At 38.6% G+C, this 25,360-nt stretch overlaps 2 protein-coding genes across 4 annotated transcripts in view; one reads left to right on the top strand and one right to left on the bottom strand.

The window, feature by feature from the left end:
• The window catches only part of ikbkb (inhibitor of nuclear factor kappa B kinase subunit beta), a 21,211-nt gene extending 15,245 nt beyond the window's left edge, over positions 1–5,966 (bottom strand). Inside the window, exons 1-3 of the mRNA XM_059337904.1 lie at positions 5,830–5,966; positions 4,705–4,826; positions 1,747–1,841 (exon numbers count right to left, since the gene is read on the bottom strand). Of these exons, the coding sequence (XP_059193887.1) occupies positions 1,747–1,841; positions 4,705–4,809 (200 nt within the window). The 5' untranslated portion in view covers positions 4,810–4,826; positions 5,830–5,966. The remainder of the gene's footprint in view (positions 1–1,746; positions 1,842–4,704; positions 4,827–5,829) is intronic.
• A 5,340-nt stretch (positions 5,967–11,306) lies between these two features.
• Positions 11,307–25,354, top strand: plat (plasminogen activator, tissue). Of its 3 annotated transcripts, none has more exons than XM_059337307.1 (15): positions 11,307–11,407; positions 17,007–17,093; positions 18,029–18,152; positions 18,402–18,536; positions 19,372–19,482; positions 21,089–21,263; positions 21,614–21,705; positions 21,799–21,973; positions 22,071–22,156; positions 22,277–22,339; positions 22,432–22,636; positions 22,724–22,860; positions 23,187–23,327; positions 23,882–24,030; positions 24,122–25,354. In XM_059337307.1, exons 2-15 carry the CDS (start codon positions 17,031–17,033, stop codon positions 24,287–24,289), a joined length of 1,824 nt encoding a protein of 607 aa, XP_059193290.1. In that variant the 5' UTR covers positions 11,307–11,407; positions 17,007–17,030; the 3' UTR covers positions 24,290–25,354. The 3 variants fall into 3 exon arrangements, with proteins under 3 accessions (XP_059193290.1, XP_059193292.1, XP_059193291.1); XM_059337309.1 differs by having other exon boundaries at positions 18,029–18,071; XM_059337308.1 differs by lacking the exon at positions 11,307–11,407 and adding an exon at positions 15,521–15,641.
• Positions 25,355–25,360: the final 6 nt, after the last annotated feature.

The following is a 25,360-nucleotide window of genomic DNA, read 5'->3' on the forward strand; positions in this document are numbered from 1 at the left end:
TTTTAAGAACACTTGTGAAACAGATGGTACATAAAAGTCAAACGTCAAACTCATAAGCACCCAGCTTGTCATGGAATGTACCGAGGTGAGTCACAACACGTCAAACCAAAACCTGTGCCAAAAAAGAGCTTTAAGGCAAAGCATGAAAGAGTTTGGACGGGAAAAGAATCTTTGGAAAACACCAATTTCTCCAGGATGCATCACAGACTCCCCTGGATCTTTCGTAAACAGAGAGATGAGCTTAGGCAAGATGTGCCCAAACGAAAAACAAACAAAGAAGTTAGGAAATCTGGTCTATGTCACTTCCTGCGTGTTACAGAACATATCCCTGCTGATTGATTCGAAAGGATAAAACAGACCGACAAGATAAACATGTTGAACCTTTTGAACCTTTTACTGAATCTCAATCGTTAATTTCTGGGTCTTTCATATTAAATTTTTAAAATATTTTTGGCTGTTAATGTATATATATGGCAGAGATGTTGGCATAGCATTGGTGTGAGTATTATTACTGTAATATTTTGGAAGTTAGACTCAGGTCAGTCTATAATAAACTGTGTATTCAACATACAGACACTCAGACCCCGAGGGACAAAAATGTCCCCATTGAAACCCAATAAAACCACAATTTTTGATCCAACAGCCATTACAGCAACAAAAATCATTCCTTCTGCCCTGGCTTCAAAACTGTAATTTTTACACGGTCGCCCATAAAGTTGGAATAATTTAGTTTTCAGACACAATCCTCTGGTAATTGCAGTTTCATTTTCATTGTGATATGTTTGGAAGAGATTGGTAAATATAGTTTTGAGAGGATTAACATATTATCTGTCAGGAATAAATCACATTGTCACAATTACTTCATGGAAAGAGGTAAAAAATATATTATTCCAATTTTATGAGCGACTGTGGTTTTTTTCCACCAAATTGAGCCAATTTCTCAATATATGCTGTTTTCATGGATTCTACTCAGGTTATTGATGTTGTATTTTCGAGCACTGCAGTGTTTCATGCAATGGATCAAAATCAATGTTGCTGCTACTCACTGACATATCCCAGACTGTGAAAAAAACCCCACAAAAAATCACAGTAGAGTCATATTAACAAACTGGCTTTTAAAAGGGTTAAATAATTAAAAATAAATAAGTATTTGCTAGTTATGATCAGGACTGAGACTGGTTAAATATTTAACTCAGTGATAGTGAAAAATAATATTAATATATAATGTTATGGCAGTTTTTTGACACAGACATTTTTGTCCACGGAGGACATCAGAGGACAAAAATATGAGACCTAATCTGGTTAAATTAACAGGACCTTAACCCAGGTCATACTTTATTACTTAATCCCAAGGGTATGGGCATGTGTCAAAATCTAGTTTATTGCTTTATTATTGTAGTAAATGCTTATATGGTAAATAATTCCACATAAATTTCTGTTTATAGCACAGGGACATTGGTTGGCATGTGTCCTGGTGTCCTACGAGACAGAAACCATGACCCACACAACTAGGACCTTTGCTCAAAGTCTCTCCCATGTTTGCTGCTTTCATGCTCACTGTGAGTTATATAATAAAGGCAAAGAAAAAAAGCAGGTTGGCAGCTGGGGAGAATATAATGAAGCTGCCGTGTGTCCGGTACATGACTGGAGTTTGAGGGTGAAGGAGGAGGGCGGTGGGACGATAAAGGGACATTTGTTTTTGCACTGAAAGCCTTAAACATTGATGCATGTGAGCATGAAACTGACCTCTTCATGATCTGGATCTCCAGACACCATCTCTCCTTGTTTCTCTCACTCAGCTCCTGACGACACTGCTTTATAGCGATCTGTTCCTCTGTGTCCTGAAATCACACACAGGATAGGCATTTTATGAGACATGAAATCATTGTTGATATTCAGTAGCTAATTAGGTACTAGAAATCTTCAAGTGGTCAAAATTGATATAAAATAAATGGTAAATTATGATTTAACTTTTGAAGTGTTTTGAAATGTGCATATTTGGGAATTTGAGATACTTCTTTTTGGCACCGACTCCAGCAATGAAATTACAAAAACACAAGGTTCACACTCACATCTTATTAGTACGCAGGAAGTTTGATGTGTTATTCAACAGCAACCTCACTTTGGACAGCCACATCAAATTATTCATGCAGTTGTGCTTTTTTCAACTTTCTAAAATTTCTAAAATTCTGTTCCAAATAACTTGAAACTGTAACTCCGTTCTCTCTGTTTGCAGCAAAAAGTATCTTTCCTATCTATCACTAATCCAAAATGCAGCCAACAAATTTTAACAGGGACTACATAATCACACCACCATCTCTGTACCGGCTGCTTGTTAGTTTTAGAGCAGATTTTAAATTCTACTCTTTTCAAGTAAGAACGTTTAACTCCTTGTGTACTGTCCAGGCCCTGAGGTCCTCCAGACCGACAGTTGATGGCTTCCAAGATTATTCATCGATCAATCACTGCAGCTCTCTTGATATTATTTTCCATATAACAGCAACATATCAGTGACGTCTCATTTTTGGCCTTAAAATTGAAACATTTCTTCTTCATTACAACATTTAAAATGTGTAATAATAATAATAATAAAGAAATGTGAGACATACAAATACACAGCTTTCATGGTGAAACAACACCAGTCCAGTCCATCCTATTACCCGTTTCTCCTGCATCATCAAGGAAAAGGCACCCATCCTGCTTCCCAAAATTAAATCAATGAACTAATAATAGCTCACATTTATTGTCATTAATACAGGAAGACGGGGAACTTCCTATCGAGGAAGTTTAGTCATCACAGCAGCAGCAGTGCCCTCTTGAGTTAAGTCATTTCCGCGTCTTAAAGCCTCGTCTACACTGGCACTGATGCTGAGCAGTGCTGTGACTTGACTGTAAATATATCATTGACTCTTTAACACGGGTTACTATAAAAAGCAGTAGAATTAAATTACATGACAATCTTCGTATTGCTCATTTCTAGATGTATTTCTGAAGTATTTCACTCACAGTAGATGTGTGATTCATGGCAAATTATACAGTTATAATGGATGTGAACAGCCTATAATGAGTGTGACACACATCATCAAACGTATTAAGCAGAAAAAATGTATCTTTCAGAATTCACATTTTAAAAGTTCAAGATATTCCCAAGGGATTCCCAAGTGCTTTCTCACAGTTTCTGACTGTACTTAACTCGTATTTCAACATTAACATGATGATGCTGCCTGAAAGTGAGCGTGAGTAATACAACTCAAGTCAAATTTTAAAGGGAGGAAGAGGAAGGTCCACTCAGCGGGCGTGTTCGTATTCCCATAGTGTCCTGATGCAACTCTACAATGCCCTCATCCTGTGACTCTGAGTGATATCATTACATTGGACACAAGGAAGACAGCTTCCTGGACTGATGTCATTCTTTTTACAAAAATGTTGCAGGTGAAAACCCATTTAAACAGATTGATTTTCATTTGAGATTGTTGTGTTATTCTGATTTTATTATACATTTTTAATTTTGATGTGAACAAGCAACTGATTTGAGTTCACACAAGGATTTGCAAAGTGCATAAATCCCAATTCCAATTTTTTCATAATGCAGTAAAATAAGATCATACACGTTTTAAATTCAGTGTGACATACACTTACCATTATAATATATTATATTATTATCGCCTCCATTGCCCATAAACTTAAATCTCCTGAAATCGAATCCTCCTTAAATCTATTTTGAAATCATGATTAAAAAGACAATTATTTCAACTTGCAGAACTTGCCTGATAATCATAACATTTTTAAGTTTTCTTCAGTTTCAAATGAATCCAGTGATAGCTTTTTTTTTATTATACATTTATAGCTACAATGCAAACAGGAAATGATAATTGTTAATTCATAGTTTTAACCCTCCTCTTATGTTGTGGGTCAAATTGACCCAATTTCAATTATTAAATTTTAAAAATCGAAAAAAAAAACCTCAAATAGTTGAACATATTTTTTCATTAAAAAAAAAAAATCAATGTCATGTAAAATCATTTTATTTAATATGTAGATTAAAAAAAGTTTTAACATGCATTTTTTCAATGAAAAAAGAGTGAATTATCCTCATAGAACCATGATTTTTGAGAGGTAAAAATTATTTTTATTTTTTATTTTCTGACACTTTTGGATAATTAAAAATAACCCACTTATTGCTGTTCCAGAAAAAACGTTAATGGTGTTAACTTGGCAAAATGTAAACAAATATAGGTTAAACAAACACTCAAGTTGTAGCCCACTGCTAACTCATTGACTCTATGGCAACATTATACTTCATGTAAACATCCCCTAATCCAGTTCACATTATAGGAACTGTAGGGCAGTTCAGAGTGTGTGCAATTGTCTCATTGTTGTCTGAGAAATCTTAAGGTTTAGTAAACTGAACTCTACAAGGTAAACATTGTAGCATTCCTCATGTGTAATGAGAATTATTTTCACTTTTACAGCCATCATTTTGATGGTATGTTGATGCACTGATGATGATGATGTTGATGTCTGCTGGGAATCGTCAGCCAGTCAAAGTGGTCAAACATTTTTAGTCACTGCAATTATTATAAAACATCCCCATTTCCCCAGGGGGGATTTCCAGTCATCCAATCAACTGTCATGTCCTATCACAGCCACAAATAAAATCATGCAGACAATAACAGGTGTATTAGGAGTGTGGGGACTGTGTACCTTGTTTTGCCATCGCGTGACATTCCCAAAGCCTCCAGTGCCGAGCCGCTCCTTCAGCTCCCAGGACCCACAGCTCTGCGGCTGCTGCAGGGGGACTCGATTCATGGCCTCCTCTGCTGGTCCTACAGCCAATACAACAGATAACAAGAATACACTTAAGTCTACAGTCATACTCATGACCCACAGGAGAACAAATAGTATTGGATTTAAAGAAAATGAAGATAAAACTTTGCTGTTCATTGCAGATCATTAACACAACTAGGGCAAGCAAGTGAAGTTTGGCCTTAGGGTGGCACTATAGAAACTGTGTTGTTGTTAACTAAATAAAAAGACAACATTATCTTCACAGTGGATAATTTAAGACTCAGATGGTCAGGCTCAGCTCTAAATTGTCAGCCACAGTCCAGACGAACCAAGATTCAGCAATATGATGGTTGATAGATAGCATTTATTTACATCATTATAATTTCAGCATGCTATGTCACATGCTATTACTCTCTAAGTCCAGTTAACACTTTGGTCTTTCTGAATTTATTCTCATGCCAAAACAATAAATCAAACTCAAAAACATTTTCTTCTGTTTAATATCATTGTAAATTGATAATTTTAGGATTTTGAACTGTTGAGTGGACAAAACCAGCCTTCACCTGGGACCTTTGGGACACTGTGATGGCCATTTTTCATGATATTATCACATTTTATAAACAAAAAAAGTTGAATTGACTGCGTAACAAATAATCAACTGATTGATAAATTTAAAAAAAAATAAGCATTAGATGCAGCCCAGATTTACTTCTCCATTGGTTATTGGAAACAGTCCCGACTTTAACTCTGTATGTGTGTAATGACACAGAGCAGAGTTACTCTTACTGTATGACCAGGCCTCCTCAATGCTACAGTAACTGTAGCCTACATGCATCAGTCAGGCTGCTTCCTTTTATGACTTTATGCTTCTTCTCTCTGCTCATAACACAATTATGCACTCAAGCACAAGAAAAGCACGTTGTTTCTGTTCGTGTTTCCTGTTATCTGAAGTTATTACTGTGTACTTCGTCGTTCATGTTTTCGGATTTTGTTTTCATGCAGACACGCGCTTCAACAAGTATTATTGCAACTAAATCCTACCTTAGACTTCAAAGGCAGCTTTCACACCTGATTCAGTTTGGACACTGTGTGTAACCGGTCTTTAACCGAGTTAAACTTAAACTCTGAACACTATTAAAGTACTTTCGGCGACACAACAAATCTCAAAACCTTCTACTTCCTGGTACTCATATTTCCTGTAAACCTGAAGGGATCCGCCCACGAGGAGGCAGAGTCCTCCGTGCTCAGACCTCCAGCAAGTAGACCAAAACCAGATATTCACCTATTAATACAGTCTGTGATACGAGCATAAAGGCTGTTTCAAGGCGATTTATGTTAAAACACCTCAAATATAGTTTGTGCTGAGAGAAATGTATTGCATTAAAAGTCTGCACTTAAATGGACACAACTCAGCTTGTCCCCCATGGAACAATTTAAATATCATCACCCTGTTAAAATAATCGACTAACTCATTTTTTCAAGTTTTGCAGGAAACACAAAAACATTTTTTTTCACTCAAAAAGGATATGACAAAGGATGGTTTTTGGCATAGTAATAACACTTTGTGTAAATTATGTAATTTTTTGAACATGCCTTTGTGACTTAAGCAAGATATGGTAACACTTTATTTTGAAGGTGTCTACATAAGAGTCACACAAGCCTGTCAGAAACATGACATGACAAGTATCATGAGCATTAATGTTACTTCAAAGTGTCATTAATGTTCATGACACATCCCATGTCATGTTTATGACACGCTCATGTCACTCTTATGTAGACACCTTCAAAATAAAGTGTTACCATATCTTGCTTAAGTCACAAAGGCATGTTCAAAAAATTGCCTAAGTCACATTTTATTTTGACTTAGGCATAATAAATCTGCTTAAGTCACACACTTGACATAGGCCATTATCTTAAAGGGGTAAAATCACATGATCTGATCAACTGGATGTAGGCGATTTTACCATAGGTGGCCGGCGTCATGTGGAGATGATTTAGGCAAAAAAACAGTTTTGACAAAAAATGACTTAGGCGATTATTTTAACAGTGTGATGAAATACAGAATGATTTAATGAATAAGAAATAAGACATACTACTCAATAAATCTTTATTTCTAATACAAAAATATTCTTTATTGACATAAAATAAATATACCATGGGCACTTAAATTTCTTGATTCTGATTGGCTGGGAGGTTTTTTTTGAACATATGTTTTTTAATCACACAGGTTGAACCCATGATGCAGGTTTTTTGTTTGCAGCTCCAAATAAATGTGCCAGTAATACATTTTAGGTTACAGTCTCTGCTCCTGCAGTTAATTAACATATTACTTGTCAACTATCCCTTACACATTTTTTAACTGACACAACTAAAAGGGGTGTATAATTCGGTCTATAAAAGTTAAGAATGCATTACTGTTGATAAAATATGTTCATTTCTTCTTGAGAACTCTTCTTCTTCAACTTGTTAAAAGGTAGCAGGGTTATCTTTAAGTTGTATCCCTGTGATGCTATATTTGTGTGTTGTTGCCCAGTGATGTTCTAACCGTGATTCAGGGTTCCCTAAAGTCCCATAAGTTTAAATCTCCTTATTTACAAAACAGGAGAACCAGATAAGGATTTTAAAAATAAGTTTAAATCGGTTTTCTGTAGGGCTTTTCACTTTCACTTTTTATTTTCTCACTTTAACCTACTTGGTCAACATATTGAGCCCAAAAATCATGTTTAAATTTCCTTATTTACAAAACAGGAGAACCAGAAAAAATTTGAAAATATAGATTTTAAAAACAAGTTTAAATTGGTTTATATATATATATATATATATATATATATATATATATATATATATATATATATATATATGCTTGATGCTTGATACCTTTTCACACACAGACTTTATGCTCGTATCACAGACTGTATTCATTTTTAAAATTATTTTAAAAATAAGTTTAAATCTGTTTTCATTTCATCAAGTATCATTCCTGTGGAATAAACTGTTGTGTCATAGCTTATAAGTGGACATACTATATTTACTGATAATATTATGGAGCCTATGGCTGCTACTATTTTGGGAATGGACATAGTTTCACAACTTCTCGCTAATACTTGGAACGACTTCCCAAACCATTCAGAACAGCAGAGTCACCCCCATATCTGCTTTCATGACCTGACAACTCATCTGAACTTTTACTTCAGGTCTGCCTCTTGAATTACTCCTTGCTGTCTTTAGTTGGAAATGCTTGATTTGCTGTCTTCCCTTTTAATGTATTTTCTTGGTGGATCTTGTTTTTGTAGTAATTAATCTTGATCTTAACAAAACATACCACACACAAGTTCCAGATACTGTTTCTTAGATGGTTTGCTGACACTATTTTGTAATGGAGATATTTCCCGATAATCCAACATCTCATGGAGGTTAAAAAATATCTGTGAACACATTGTGTTTTTGCAGTGTAATGATCGATCCACCGGATGCTGCATTTGGCAAGGATGTAGGCGGCCTTCTTCAGAATTTCTCAAGTAGTGCTTTTTTTTTTTTATTTATTTTTATTCTTGGATTAAGTTCAGGTGAAATTAGTTTACTCCCTCTAATGCAACCAAAGAACTCCCTCTGTATCTATTGGCTAACACATTTCTGACGTTTCCTTGACGTGACCACCGTGTGTACAAGACCTACTTTATCAGATTGAAATGTTTGTAAGAAAAAAAAGCTTTCCTGTTTACACTAACAAAATGTTGTGCTGCTTCATGAAGCCCTCTCCGTGAGTGGACTATCCTTATATGGTTGGTACCTCCCGGAGAGGAAGGATAGTAAACAACGGTGAGGGCTTCGTGGAAGTCAAGTGGAACTTATAATGAAAGGCCTTTGTTGTCTTACTTAGCTTTGTTTAGCCATATAAATGTAGCCTCTGGAAATGGCTTAAATGTTATCCTCAATTACACAGTATGACACACATGTTTATATTCCACTGCATTCATCTGTTTGAATATAACCTTTTCATTTCAGCAGTAAGTTTCAGTAGCAACTGATACTAGAACAGTTCCACAGCAGTTTACCGACATTGTTACAGCCCCCAAATATTGATTTATATATTCCCAAATTCCCTTGTTAGAGCATCATCTGTTGATACTTTTTTGTGATTATTGATGTTTATCTTATTTAGGTCTTCCTTATAAACAGTGGATTGAGCTAGTCGTTAGCTAACAGAAGCTAATGTGTTAGCTAATGCAGAATTCTAACTGTTAAAGTAATAGTTTGACAATTTGCAACATACACTTATTGACTTTCCTGCTTCAAGCTAAAGTTTTTTCAGGGTACAATACCACGGATATATTTACAAGCATACAACCAGCAGTTTAATTGGCTAGCTTAGCTTAGCATAAAAAATACTGGACTTTTCACATTGCACGTAGCCTCAGGCTAATGGAGCTCTCAAGGCTAATACATACTCCGCAAGAACAGAGAATTTTGTTCTCTGGGCTGCAAGAACAAAATTACATCTTCCTGGAAGAGAGAACAAATTTCTCTGTTGTTGGCACATCATCTGGAAAGAACTTTTTTTCTTGCGTGGTGTCTGACAACTATTGTATGTGATTGGTCAGAAATTTAAATTTAAATTTAAATTTGAATTTGACGCATGCTGCAGTGATCAGGCCATATGAGGACTTCCCAGGAGTTCTGCACTTGAGTGTCTTGTGAAGTATGAAATGTCCTGGCCAGAACCAAGTTTGTTATTGTTCCTGCCACCTCGAGTAGCAAGAACAAATTTCTCTGTTCATGTGGAGTATGTAGCCTGGGAGAAAAAAAAGGCACAATCTTTTTCAAAGGTAGGCTAATGCTAACTTTACCCTAGGCGGGGTTAGCCGTGTGGTTATTCATAGAAAATCCAGGGCAAAAAATGGGGCTAAATGTTGCCAGTGTGAAGTTAAAGGCAACAACATAATTTTGGAAAGTAAACATTAGTCACATGTCCCAACGGATATTTAACTCAGTGCTAATAGAAGTGCAGTGAGATTCATAAAAGCCCTTTGCTTTAGTTAAGTCTCTGTGTGAAAAAGGGCTAAGGTATCCCGGAGTTAAGCATATATATATATATATATAGGCCTCCTACTGTCCTGTAAGATAAAAATTTCCTAGTTGTGTCTCTGCCCAAACTTCACTTGATACTTTGTTTATGGATTTAGTGCGTCTGTGTCCAAGGACTCTTGAAAACATTCACCCACACATAAAGACAGTAAACAAAAATCTTTTAAACAGTGGTTTGTCTAGTTCATTGCCAATCATTGCATAATATAGCCTAAGTAATGGGATGTCAAAAAACAAAAACAAAAATTAAAGTAGGCCTACCTTTTCAAATCATTCACCACAAGGGAGGAGGTGTGCAGTAAATGATCAGCTGTATTTAATTAATTTGTTTTTGTGATATTAATAACTCAAAGAGATAAGACTCCTGGCTCTGTTGAAGGAACCTGATGTAATGCATAGCTTTCAGTTTGAGCCATCTGTAATACATTACATCAATACGTGTGTGTGTTTATGTGTGATTTTCCTCATCAAGAAGTGGGAGTGAGCTCTAATCTAAAACAGATGGAAACAAAGAGGAGACGCCAAACCAACTACCACCGCCCATAACATCCTCAAGTGCCATGTTCTCAGCTATTAACAGATAGTTAAAACAATGAACATAAAATTATCCAATGCATATAAAATCACTGCTGGTACTAAGAAAAGATGGAGCTGTTCTGGAGGATAAGTGACTGATTTTCTGAGGAAGGGATGGGTTGAATAAAGAGGATTGTGGTTGTAACAAATGACTCCTGGTGCCAGGTGGTTAACCTCACAGATACAGTGTCACCCACAGCCCATCACAGTCTGCCTGAGGTCAGTGGCAGTGTGAAAAATCAATAGTGTGCCAGTTTTTGTGTCACAGCATCAAAGCCAGTTTAAGAGCCCTGGTAGTTTTGGAGTAGTTAATCTAATGAAGATAATATTCATAGTATATGTATGGTATTGTAGTTGTTATGATGTTATACAGCCCTTATCAATATATTCATATTAATATAGCCTATCAAGTCAACCATCAGTGTAGCCTATGTTGATGAATAGCCAAAATCTTAAATTATAATAATAATAATTGAAATAGCTTATTTGTATTATAATATAATTTTATTTGTCCTTTTGTAGAATAAAATATATCAAAAAGGTCAGAGTAACAATTTATAGGCTACACTGACGGTTGACTTTTAAAACTTTTAACCTAGAAAATTGTGAACTCCATTAGTCTGTTTTATGAAGGTTTTATTTTTTGTATTTTAAAGATTTTCTGATAAAATATTTAAAAAACAGATCTTTATCTGAGATTTGCCCTGTGAATCTGCTGGGGCTCTTGGGACTGTCCCTCCTGGTCGGCACCGCCCAAAGAGCTGCATCATCATCCGGCCGGCGAGCCGCGCTTCCCCGCTGAGACCTCCCCCTTCACGCACCGGCGGAACCGGAGAACTCCGATAAAAACTGAGAGCAGAGAGGCAACCAGCTCAGTCCGAGCGACAAATCCCGAGGACACACAGAGTACGGCTGCAGAAACACTGTGAAGTTTGCGATTGAGAAGACTTTTAAATTGGTAAGCGCTTGTCTTTATACAGATTTATACAGAGCATGCATCAGGCTATTTGCTGCTTCTCATTGTGTTTCATTCTGAATCGTGCCATTATTATGACTTTACTATCATCTGTATAGTATATAGTATATAGACGGAGATGATGATATTGTCTTAAACATTTTGCATAGGCTAATTGATGTGTAAAACTGAAATAGATGAAAGCTGTTGCATTTAATGAAAAATACTTATTATAGCCTACTTAACCAGTATTAGATTGATTGGACCAATTAGGATGGCTGGGTAATATTAAATATTCGTGTAATGTATTATTAAAGTCTTACCATTGAATCTTTTATGATTAGATCACTCTGTGGAGTTGTCTTAAGGGTTAGGGTTAGGGTTAGGCTTCCTTCTTTTTTTAATTCTAATTAGCATGAAATCAAATCAGACATACACTAGGGAATATACATTTAAACATTAGTGCTACAACCTGAAACTCAGTGTAATTAATGATTGATAATTACTGTGATTTTGGTGACATTATTTGGGCACCTGGTCTGTGTGTGGAGGTTAAACTGTGGCTTTGGATTATGTTGTACTTGCTCATTTATTTGGCATCCAAACACTTTCTCACTCTCACTTCAGTTGCTCTTTATTTACCATACACAACTTCCTGTTTAACACTTCTCAGAAAGTCCAAATAAGTAATTTGCTTTGTCAAATCTTTTTACAGCACAAAATGTCACAAATGTAACAAGAACATGGTGATTTTGTGCTCTTGTACTCAGGAACATCCCTTGTATGATAATGTGTTTCATCTCAGTATGTGTGTGTATCTGTGTAGCACTCAGAGCCAAAACACAGGATCACTGACGTTGCAGGCTCTTATCAGGCTAATGAGTTGGATTTACGTCTGGAGCTGGAACTTTGGGAATTCTCCTCCCTGTCATCCGTCAGAGCTGAAACTCTCCATCACACTGAGACTATGTTGCAAAGTAGAGTTTATATCCATTATCTGCATTCCCGGCAGTGTGGTCAGCTGTGTTTGTACCTCACACTGATGTTTGTGACTCACAGGATCGGCCTGTTGGGTCTTAAAGCTGTAAGTTAAGAGCGGGTCAGACTGTGGGAACAATGCGGGACAGGAGACACAACCGATACTGAGCTGCAGCAAAGCCTGTTTCACTTGAATCTGGACAAGAACCCTCTTTCATATTTCTACTTCTCCTATCTGACTAATCTTTGAATTGTATCTTCATCTAATGGCCTCAATAGTGCCTATAAGTCCCATCAATGCCTATTTTGTGTCTGTGCAGTCCTGGGAGCTGGGATGACTCAGGACTACTCACTGTCTTTCTGCTGACCTTTGGGATTTGGTTTCATCTCCCTCCTCTCCCTCTTTTTTCCCTTCTCCCCTTTTCCTCCCTTCTTTCATTCCTTTCATCTCCTTCCAAATAGCTGGCTGATTTTCCATTTTCTCCTCAGCTAACACTCATTTCTAATGTCAACACCTGCTCTTTCTACCTGCTTCTTTTGGCTGCATTGGTCTCCCTGATAAGGAGTTAAAGGCTTCATGTTGTGCACAGGGGGAAGCTGTAAAGCAACAATACAGCCCTCTGTTCTCGGGGACTTTACAGAGATGGATCACAGCTGGTTTACTGAAGCTTGACTGAAAACCCCTGAGTAAAGAATGCATAATTCCTGCAAAGTATGACATCACATGCCAGAACCCAACATCAGCAGCGAAGCTACACACATGCCAACCTCTTAAAGGGATCGTTCATTGGAGTGGGGCTGTTTGAGGTACTTATCCATAGTTATTGAATTAGTAGATGCCCCCAGTTTGGAGAAGCAGGCAGGAGTACCAACACAGAAGCTAAGCAATGTACTGCAGCAGCAAAACGTAAATTATCCACCTAAAAAAAATCATTTCAGTTTAAATGTACACAATTTTTTTTAGAATATTTTCACTGCTTTACCTTGCTGTCGGGCAGCTCTATAAAAGTTTACCTTGGGTGAACTGAAGTGATTATCTATGCTCTTGCCAAATGGAGTCTGGTGGCTTTGATCAGAGCATAGGATGACTTCAGTTTCCACTGCGTAAACTTATACAGAGGTGCCAGACAGCAAGGTGAAGCGTATGGATAAGTACTTTATACAGCCCCACTTCAATAAATTCACACCATCCCTTTAACTAAGGAACAATGCCTGAACTGAAGCTATTGTACTGGTTGAATGCAGGTTCAGGGACCCCAGCAGGTTAAACCAGTTCAAAAACGGGCTGTGACGTTCAGATTTTCTGCCAACCTGTCGTGACAAGAGGGATAGATTTTACAAGCCAATCCCACGAATTACGCTCTCTAAGAAATATTTAAATGAACTTCAGTGCCAAAGAAAACTGTACCACAAGTGCCACAATGCTCACTGTAAAGGTGTTTCCTGTGCCACTTCCTCCCTTCTGGGCCAGCATGGGCAGTCCACCCACTCTGAGAACTTTATTAAGTGTTGATTCTGACATTTGCAAAGAAGAGATACAGGAAGCGTAACCTCAGAGATGCTTTAAAGTGCATACTGAACCATAACTTGAACTTCACAGGCAGCTGCAACTATGTTCCCTGCACGCCGTCTAACCATTCTCACCATTGTAGGCTTTTCAGCCTTTTTACTGGAAGACAAGAATGTCTCACCACCGACCTCTACAAGCCTCAGCGCACCATCATCATTACACGTCCCTGCTAATGGTCCGCTGAACTGGCAGCTTAGATGTCAACGATTATGGTCAGCAGTTAGGACCAGTTTCTTTAAATATACAGAAACCACACTCTAATAGGAAAGGATCAACGTTGGCAGAAAGTATTTGCTTTCAGCTTTGGACATATATTTTGTCAGAGTGATCATGTGCATCTGTCTTATCATCTGTTGCACATTTTCGCTTGACTGAGTGGTACATCTTAAAACTGCTGTTGTGAAGCTGCTGCTGACTCACAGTCTGGCTGCTGCTACTCTAAACACGCTTTCATTTATTCCATTCATATTTGACCTACTAGGGGAACCACACTCTCCTCAGGCTGCATACTTGTACATGTTTTAACTATTAACTGATTGGGTGTAACAGAAAAATGCCTTAACCCTGTCAGTGCCGGTGGGACTAGGCTCAACATATGAATAGCTCTGTTTTTTATAACTAAAATGAGCTATTATAATTGGTTGTAAACCCTCCTGATGTGTTGTTATGCTCATCCAAACGATGTGGTTGTGACCTATCCTCCCGACAAGGAGAAGAAGCTGTAAAGAGTTTACTGAATAGTTATTGATGCTATTTATTGGCTGTTGCCCCCTTGGGGTCAATTCCACATGCAAAAGGCCCTACCACCTCTCCTATGTTGGAGTAAGGCACACATAGCCTCTTTTTGTTGTTGTTTTGTGTCTCTTTGTTGTAGTTTTATGTTTCTTTTTGGTTATTTTGAGTTGAGTGCGTGTCTCGCCGACTGACATCTTTGCCCCATAGGTGCGTTCAGTAATCCATCCAAGTTACACCTAAGAACTCACAGATAGCATTGATTAGTTGGATTAACGTTCTCTAATGAGCTATAACATCCAGGCAAAATTAAGCTTACAACAAATAATTTTTCATTTTAAAATAGCCCTAGTAATGAGAGTCATATAACTATAACTAATACATTAAAGAAGGGCTGATCACCACTAGGACATTAGTCCCATTCTATACATAAAACCCAAAGAGCAGCCACAGTTTTACATTGTATCCTGTAAATGTGTATGTATATGTTGAATCTGTATGTTTATGTCTGTTCATACGCCTTAAGACAGACCACAAAAAGCTAAAACTCAGTTACCAGTTGCATTGTGGGGTTGTCAAAGGAGCAGTGTCCACAGGGCCTCATCATGTCAGATACCACAGACTTTAAAAAGGGCGGGGTGCACATATGTTGATATCTGATGTGCTTTTGCCGTGTGTTTTTGTGCGTGCATGTGTTGATATGTACACATGTTTCCGAAATCCATGAGGCCCCCGCTGGCAGCATTATAGCAGGAAACACATGTTTCTAGCTGACAGGGCTGGAGAGAGAGGGGTGACTGAACGGAGCTGAACTGCTGCACAAAGGAAACAAAAAGGAAACTAGTGTGTTGTTGTCACCCTGCCAGTGAGGCTCAGTTGGGGGGTAAAAGCGCAGGACAACAGGGATTTTATTTGTGGAAGGCAAGGATAGCTTTCAAGGGACCTATCCTCTTAATGGTGAGTGGGTGAATGCATATGTCTGTGTTTCAAAAGTCAAATCCTGGGAGGGAGTCTTTGTCCCAGTGAACAATGAGCTGTAAATCTTGTGTGAAGGGGTTTTGATTAGCTCCACGTTCCTGAGCGCTTTGTGTGTGTGTGAAAGAGTATGTATGTGTGTGTGGTTGCCAACGTAGCTGTTTTACCTCACTGATATATCAAAACACAGTGCTGTTTTCTATTAGCCAAGTCAACCACAGAAGGTGAGTCAGTGGAGAACCAGCCGACAGAAAAGAGAGTATAAAAACATGCATGTACATATGCAGAGGGTTACTGCAGTGTGTCTGGGTCTTTGCATGCAAGTGTCTGTAGAAGAAGTTATATACAGTTATTTTTAAAGTTTTTTTTATATTGAGGTCATTTGTACTTCTCTGACCTCTTTGTGTGCAACTTTCCTTTCTTCTCTTCTCCATTTTCCTCTCCTCTCTTTCTTCCATTCACCCCCTCCTTCTTTTGTGACTCATGTTTACTCACACTTGATTATGGAGCAGCCGGCACTCTGCTATTTTCTGTATAGTATGACTTCTTTAAAACAGAAGAGGAACTCTCTGTCTGTTATCAGACATCCTTTTCTAATAGTATAAAAGGGACATTGGTGTTTCCTTTTCTCTGGGCTTTCCCCTCTCCCTCCTTCTCTTTATCCTCCAACAGCTGCTGCTTTGCTCTGTTCGAGCAGGAATGCTGTCTGTATGGTGCAAAAACTTTCTGCTGTGCTGGCTGCCTTTCATCACTCCAGGGTTGTCCAGATTTTGTTGTTGGATGTTACAGTCAGCGCCTCATTTTTAGCATAAAGTGATGATAATCTGCTTCCTGTTTGTCTCTCTGGGGAAGTTGTAGATTATGATGAAAGGGAAATGGACTGTAAGCAGCAGGACAACAAAGAGACATGCAGCATAAATTTGGTGAACTCACTGTCCTATCAGACAATACTGTCCAGGCTGTGAAAACTTCCTGTCTGAGTCAAGAAGTAATCCCAACTTCAAGAAACTAGAAATGACCTCCAGCTTCCCACCTTTCCCACCCTTTCCCCTCCAGTGATGTCCCTCAGTAGCAGGGGTAGGGATGGAGGAAGGAAGCTGAACAGAGAAACAGTTGAGTCTGGGGACGGTGACCAGTTCACGTTTTCCTGCAATTGTTGACTCATTATTATTGACAGATTCATGACAAAAGATTTACATGGATAGACATGCAACAATAAAATCCATGCTCAGCCTCCACACGCAGCTTCTCTGGGTATCAGTGCTTATACGTGTCCATCTAAACTGTATGAGCCTGTAAAATACTTTGTCAATTGTTTCTAATATTGGTTTTATATTCTTCTTACAGCTAGTTGAAGACCCTTGAGAAGCCATGACCAGAACTCTTGGACTATTAATACTCCTGTCTGCTCTCTGCTGCTGCCTAGCGGACAATGTAAGTACTACACCCATGTCATATTAAAGCACAACATTAAGTGGTTTTGCATGTTTCATCCCATTAACTACAAATCCTGTTTACTTAACCATGGCTTGTCTTAATATGTTCAAACATCTTGTGGTTTACAATCCATCTGAGCAAGCATTTAGTCTGTTTGATATTTTTACATTTGTATTTTTGTTGCATGGTTTGAAAAACATGTCTCCTTGGCAGTGCCCTCAAGAGCTAGTGACCTCAAACTAAAGGAGCAGTGTGTAGGTTTAAGGAGGATCTATTGACAAAGTGAAATATAATATTCATAATTATGTTTTCATTAGTTATAATCACCTGAAACTCCGTATTGTTGTGTGGCATTGTGTGTTTCTGCAAACCACAGATACGTTCATATGAAACATATATGGAACCCTTTTGAGTCTGTAAGAAACCATACAAGCACCATGCTTTTAACTAGCTCAAATGTAAAACCATTTGCATCATTATTAGAAACACCATCACATTCTGCAGATGGAGGAGATTGGGATGGATGTGTGGGTCAAACAGGCTAAATCTGACTTACATCAAGTTGGTTCAGAAACATTGGGATAAAATGTATTTGGTGGTTCTCATAAGTTTACAATGCCAACATTTTGTTATGGTGACTTGGTTGCCCAGAACAGAATAAACTAAACAGAGAAGGCCTTTTACGTTTTCACGTTACCTGTTCTTACCATGCTTGGAAAGAGAGGGGTGGCAGAATCTGAACTTGCACTGCTAGACTAAATCCTACAAACTGGTCATTTAAGAGTGCAGCATGATTTTAAGTGAAAAAAGCTACTTCATGAATCTTAAGTTAATTGTCAAACTACCCTGAAGAAATGAAATGAAAGCAGTGGCATCCTCGGTTGGAAATCTATGCCTGTGTCTATGTTTAACACCTCTCTTTTCTGTCGCAGGTGAATCTGCTCCGCACTAAGAGAGGGACTCGTTTTTACAGAGGTGAGCCTGACAGGCAGCCAGCCAGACGGACGCTTGTGGTTATTCATGTCGAGAAGTCGTCATCTTCCTTTGACACCTCCTGTGAGCCCCATCACACTTCTGTCTGTCTTCCCAATTAACACCACCATCACCATCATCACCATCATCTCCATCCTTAGATTCTTTTAATTCACTATTCCCGTGTTTGTGTTCCTCCCTGTTTATGCACCTATATATTCGTAACCCCCTTTTACATGTGACAACAATAAGTTTTCTGTGTGTCTCCCTGTCTGAGTGCCAGTCTGTTTACTTATTGTTTGTGTTTGTGTGTTTATGTGTGTGTTTTCTCAGTACAATGTACGGATAGTGAGACGTCAGCAGTGCGTAGTTTTGGGGACACTTGGCTGCGATGGAGGGGACAACGTGTGGAGTATTGCCATTGTGCATTAAGAGGACGAGAGCGTTGTCATATTGTGCCCGTCATCAGTGAGTGCGACATGGATGCAAACACACACAAACACACGTGGACTGCCTGACTCTCTTTTCTCTTTCTAATCAGACGTTTTCTTTGCTACGACCAGAATACGACCTCTGATTGTTAATTTGTCTGTCAGTGTGCTTGCCTGCCCTTCCTGACCTCTCTGTCTGTCATTATAGCTTCACTTTACCTCTAACTTGCTCTTACAACCTCAGATGATTATTTTTTGTTGGTTTGCCTGGCTCATGTGTCCAAATCTCTGTTATTTCAGTGCATCCAAATGAAGAGCTGTTGGGTTTCTGAGTTATTGAGTGGGTGTAGTTTAGTCTGAGATTGTTTGAAATACTTGTGCCAGAAAAGCCCTCGTGCGCACTTTCACCCCCATTGACGGATTCTGTAAAGCATGCTGGCCCCTCCCGCAGACAAATTACAACCACATTTACTGCCTGCCAAACTGTGTCTGTGAGCTCATTCCACTGGGAGCGGGGGGTGCTGTTATTCTGAATGCTAGCCTTTAGGAAATGTTGAAATAATAAATGAAAAACTGGACTGGTGATGGCACGGAACCAGTTCTGCTGTAGAAAGAAACCCTTGGCTGACATGTTATTTCAAAAGTGAAGCTATGAAGATGTAGTGAGGATGAACCAAGCACACAGACCTCTGCATACTTCTCAGTGTTTCGACATCAACTGTTACACTCAAGGCCAAACCCACAAACTTAATTCTCTGTGTACGCAAGTGGTCATGACCAATCAATCATATTCAGATTATTCAAATTGTTTGTGTTCTGAAGAACTGGATGATGCATATCTGACTAACCGGCTCTCTGTCTGCCCCTTCTAGACTGCTACGTGTCTCAGTGCTACAACGGAGGAACCTGTAAGGAGGCCGTCTACACTTCAGACTACATTTGCCAGTGTCCCCCTGGCTTCAGTGGAACTCAGTGTGAGATCAGTAAGTACTCATCAAGCTCTTTAACCTACGGCGCAATTAACCTGCTTTTTTCTCGGGTAATGGATTCAAATTATTTTCGTAAAATGTCAGGAAATAATAAAATTTTAAAATGATTATTTCCCAGTGTCCAACAAGATATCCGACAGTACAACACTCCAAATATTCAATTTTACAAAACAGAAAACCCCCTCCCAAAACTCAAAGTTTAGTACCAGAGAATATTTACAGATTAATTTTCAGTTTATCAGTCAATCAGTTATCTTTTCAATTTTACTTTAATGTCTTATTTAGTCTTCTTGTCTCTTGTCTCCTTGCTTACCTGCTGAAACAGATCATGGTCAGATTATGAGACAATGAGCCCCTGGGCACAAAAATGTAAAAGGTCTCACCACCAAGTTATTTTGTGTCTCTTTGTGGTCATTGTTAGTCTTTTTGTAACCCCAGCTCTTAAACTTTGTCTACTATTCAATTGGCATACATGTACTCAAGTACTGTACTTATGTACAATTTTGAGGTACTTTTACTTTCCTTGAGTATTTCCACATTTGTAACTTAAACTTGTACTTCACAACTTTTTAAGGGCAAATATTGTACTACTTACTTCACTACATTTAGCTGACAGCCTTAGTTACTTTTAAGGTCGAGATTTAACATGAAAAACATGATTAATTTCAAGTGATTGTGCATGTTTATAAATTAAACCACATAAAAGTCTATTAAATTGTTAAAATGAGCCCTACATTGACAGCAGTAAAACGCTGCTTGAATAAATACATCAATAATAAAAATAATCTAATAATAATTAGAACATATTAAACAATCTGAGTGTGTACATTCTGCTTAACGACTTTTACTTTTGATAATTTAAGTATATTTTGATGCGGTTACCTTTGTACTTTTACTTAAGTAAGTTTTGAACGCAGGGCTTTTACTTGTAGCGGAGTAATCTCACAGTGTAGTAATAGTACTTAAGTAAGGGACCTGAATTCTTCTTCCACCACTGGTGGCCGGTGACATAATACTGATTAAAACCTTCTACGTACTAGTTAATGACTCCAGATAAGGTCACAGTCTGACTGTGTGACTCATGCAGTAGGTGTCATTGGCCTGTGGTTTGGACAGAAAAATCATAAACCATGGAAAGACATTCTGGGATATGAATGTTTTTGTTTCTGCGGGTGACTGTTTGAGGCTTTTGGGACACCCCACCCTCTCAGTGGCATCATTATGCAAACCCCAATGGTCACAGCCAAGTGATCTGAGCGAAAGAGTAATGACTTACGCTGGCCAGACTCAATAAATGTCATTGCATTTATAGTCATCATAGTTTATGTTTGGCTATTGTTTTAAACCACTAATTGGGAAAAATACTATATAAATGCCATTAGGACACAATTTGTGAGTTTAATGTCTTAAATAAGAATGTTTTCATAGTTTGTCCAAATAAAATGTAATGTCCCAAGTTTTTCCAGACCAAATAAACATTCTTTATTGTGTCAGAATAAAAGAATAAGGACAGTTATTAGAGTTATATCAGAGTTATATCAGTCTCCCTTATAAATGAGTGACATTATGTCCGGTTTAACTTTGTCTCTTTCTCCAACAGACACCAAAGAGAAGTGTGTTGTGGGGCAGGGTGAAGGATACCGCGGCACATGGAGCATCAGTCATTCCGGAGCAGAATGCATCAACTGGAACTCCACGTCTCTGAGAGGAAGAAGGTTCACCGCCAGGAAAGTGGACGCCAGCAGCCTCGGACTGGGCAATCACAACTTCTGCAGGTATGTGACCAGCGTCATCTCTTTAGTGCCAAAGCATTTTTAGGAGTATACTGAGTATTATTACTATTGTCTTTGTACAAAAACACTTTCTGCTGCTAAACTTCTGTGCAATATAAATTTTCAATTATTTTATGTATATTCATTCTGTCCACCCATCCAAAATATACTGCTCACATTTTAAATAACCCAACAGAAATGTTGCATGTTGCAATCTAAAGAATCAGATTATATGACAATCTTATTGGGATGATGGATTTTTAAACTGTTTGGTTTACGACATGTTTTTTCATAATTTATGTCAACCACGAACATGTTGATCAATTGTCGTTGCCTTTCATTTTCCCCCTCAGGAACCCCGACACCGACAGCACTCCTTGGTGTTACATCTATAAAGGCACTCAGATCGTCTGGGAGTTCTGCACCATACCCAAATGTCCAGAAGGTACAACTTTAAAAAAACAGCTAATAAGCTAAAATACCATTAATCAAACTATTATTTGCTTTAACGCTTGCTTTATTTGTGTGTTTTGAGCAGATAAGTACCAAGAATGTGTGCAGGGCGAGGGTCAGTCGTACAGAGGCACAGCGTCTGTCACTAAGAGCGGCTCTCGCTGTCTGCCGTGGGATTCTCCAGCTGTCAAACGCAAGCTCAACAACGCTTGGAGATCTGATGCGCTGGAGCAGGGGCTGGGCAGCCACAGCTTCTGCAGGTAGACACGACAACACGGTTGTTCATTGTTACAGGTTCCCTTTGCATGCAGAAAGATCAGAATAAGTCATTGTTTTTCTTTTGTCTTGATCTAACAGGAATCCAGATGGTGATGAAGGTCCATGGTGTCACACCTACAAGAACATGCAGCTGACCTGGGAGCTGTGTGACATACCGAAATGCTGTGAGTTCCTATATTTCCATTGTTTAATGTTGCAGCAATTTGAAAAAGTGGAAGTGGAACTACAATCTTCCATGCATTAATGTGTTATCAGAATTACCGACCCATGCTTGTCCCTTTTAGCGAGAGGTCCATCTATCATCACCACTCTCGGCCCACGTGCTCCCACCACGAACAACAACGGAGGTAGGACACAGAGTCATTTTCCTCTGATATGTTTAGTGTGTAGTAATTACTAGTTATTTAACCCTTTCTCCTGTAACCTATCCTCTCTGCAGCAACATGTGGCCAGCGTTTAGACAACACCTTGAATCGGCCGGTGTTCCGCATGTTTGGGGGCAGAGTGAGTGACATCACGGAGCAGCCGTGGCAGGCGGCCATCAATGTTTACCAGCCCCGTCACAGTATGTACTTTCACCGATGTGGAGGAATCCTCATTGACTCCTGTTGGATCCTGTCTGCTGCACACTGCTTCGAGGACAAGTAAGAATAACATGCATCCTCAGTAAATTATTTATTCAATATTTTTGTCTATACAACATAAAAACAACATATTCCCTACTTTTTCAGTACTAAAGCAGAAAAAATGGAGGTGATTTTGGGAAGAACCTTTCGGAAACAGAATTCCAGCAGCGAGCAAATATTCAAGGTTGAGAAGTACTGGATCCACGAGAAGTTTGACGCTGAAACATTTGACAATGACATTGGTGAGTGGACATAAAGTAGACAATAATCATTCAAATTTATCCAGTTTTTTTTCCCTGTTGTTTCTGAAAATCTTACTGTTCCATCAACATGTCAGATTTTCATAAACAGTAAAACAGTAGTTTGAGACAGTTTTTCCTTGTTATAAAGTGAATGATGACAATTGAGGTAGACATTTAAGAGGCCATGTTTTCCCCCAGCAGTGATGATATGGAGCCTTATGTGGGCAGCAAACGCTTGTTAAAACTTAGATCATTACCTCAGTCTTCATCCCACATTTTCCCAGTGCATTACTCTGATTTTTCCTCTGGTCACTTTCCACTTGCAGCACTTTTGAAGCTGAAGACGGACATTGGCATCTGTGCTGTAAACTCTCCAGAGGTTCTTCCTGCGTGTCTGCCTGAACGTGGGCTGGTGCTGCCCGACTGGACTGAGTGTGAGATCTCCGGCTATGGAAAAGACTCCCAATGTAAGCAAACATTCAAGGCACTCTAATTTTGCATGGCTACTATTGTTACAAATCTGTCTCTGTGTTACCAGCAGAGGGTAGTGTTAGCTTTTCCACAGACCTTTAATGGGAGACTGGGTCCAGGAGACTGTTCTATATAAAAAGTTTAACAAATGAGGTTTGTCTCGGTTGGTCAGACTCTTTTGCAGTTGATTCAGTTACATAAAGCAAATTCAACTAGTTCCCCAGCATCATTTTCCATCGTCACTTAGCTTGAACTAGGTTGAATTGTAAGTGAATATAAAGTTGTAATTTGTCAACTTATATCTCTTTGAAACAGCTGATTTAAAGATAACATAAAGTGATGTTGAAATGTTGGTAAAAGTGGTCAGAAATGTTCATTTATGCACAAACCCCCTCTTCTTATGATAAGGCTTATTGTGAATTGGGTTGCTTTGGTTTGTCATTTTTAAAGAGTGGGTCCCCATGTTATTTTGTTAGTGTAAAACACTGCTTTAATTGATTTGTTTTAGAAAGGAGATGCTGAAGTGCTAATTCAAACACTCTCTTCACAGTTTCTCCCGAATATTCCGAGCGTGTTAAGAGAGGTTACGTCCGCCTGTGGCCCAAAGAGCGCTGCATCCCAGATGTGCTGTCTGGACGCACAGTCACCTCCAACATGCTGTGTGCAGGTGACACTCGAGGCTTGGACGATGCCTGCAGTGTAAGAAAACCTAATATTTTACACTTAGCCTCATTAAATTTAGGCTGATTTACTTGATCTAAATTTCTCCATTTGGCTTCTTGACCCACAGGGAGACTCTGGCGGCCCACTCGTCTGTCGAAACAACAACAAGATGACTCTGATGGGTGTGATCAGCTGGGGTGATGGGTGCGGGCAGAAAGATAAGCCTGGAGTCTACACCCGTGTCACTCATTATATCGACTGGATCAATGACAAAATCAAGGCAAGCCCGGTGTAAAGAAAAAGAGACTGCAAATAAGATTTTATTGTATGGCCATACCCATAAACACAGTGGGTAAAAGAGCAAACACAGATATGTTTATCATTGAGAAGGTAGACAGCGAGATCCGCAGGACTCTGATTCTGTAGTTTATTTGTTGATCTAAACTGGTGGAGGTTTTAAAGCAGCCGGACCACTCTGACAGAGGCACACAACAACACCTCAATCATGAGTTTTCATGCTCAATGTAGCTCCAAGTTTTCTGTTCCTTTCTCCTGTGTTGAATGTGACAGTATATATGGACAGAAACAAAGGACAAACTCTTTTTCCTCCGTCTGGGCCATCTTCATCTTGGGTAATACTTACAAACAAGCATGTGTTTTATTGTATATTGCCTCCACCAAAATGGAGGTTCAGGCAGTGAACCTGATAGGAAAAATAGGAAATATCAGTATATTCCTCTGCTTCCTTTGCACAACACAGTAAGTCAGTAGGAATGTAGGCATTTTTTGTGCAAAGATTGTGTCACAGCACCGTCTTCTAGGTATTATTTGATTAGTTTTAATGCAAAATAGTCTGCATTTGCTTACTTGTAGGGCTTTAGGTGTTTCAGACCTAAACACAAAGCATATCTGCTGGTTCAGATTCTGCTTGTTTTTACAGTTTGAACTCCTTTAGCTCCCTGTTGCCTCATAGGTGGGATTAGATTTTGACATGTGGAGGCTCTGAGAAACTCCATTCAATAAACCTTATTCATTATCAATGTTTTTAAAACAGATTTTCAGAGCACTTCTCCACCAGACACCTGGGTTGAGCCCAGCATGTATATAACATGTACATTGGAAATGACTTGGGGCTATTCTTTCTTTAAACTGCTTATTGACTGCAAAGCTTATCTCCTAACAAACTCTCTTCTGTGACTGGGTTTTAAGTTGTTTTTTTTACTAAGTTAATATTTATGTGTATTTTATATTGTATTGTATTGGACTTTTGTACTGTAGTTTATAAATTATTGTCTCTGTCATTATAACCACATCTTGAAACATACTCCTTTTTCAATAAATAATATTTGTAATAAATCTTTTTATG

The sequence above is a fragment of the Centropristis striata genome, chromosome 7 (genome assembly GCF_030273125.1).
Source record: "Centropristis striata isolate RG_2023a ecotype Rhode Island chromosome 7, C.striata_1.0, whole genome shotgun sequence".
Lineage (NCBI taxonomy): Eukaryota > Metazoa > Chordata > Actinopteri > Perciformes > Serranidae > Centropristis > Centropristis striata.

Bases quoted from the DNA above. Each gene is read 5' to 3' on its own strand.
- plat (XM_059337307.1), top strand. From the start codon at position 17,031: ATGACCAGAACTCTTGGACTATTAATACTCCTGTCTGCTCTCTGCTGC. The intron at 18,153-18,401 runs GTGAGCCCCATC...GTGTTTTCTCAG, and splicing joins ATCTTCCTTTGACACCTCCT to TACAATGTACGGATAGTGAG. The intron at 22,637-22,723 runs GTAAGAATAACA...CTACTTTTTCAG, and splicing joins GCACACTGCTTCGAGGACAA to TACTAAAGCAGAAAAAATGG.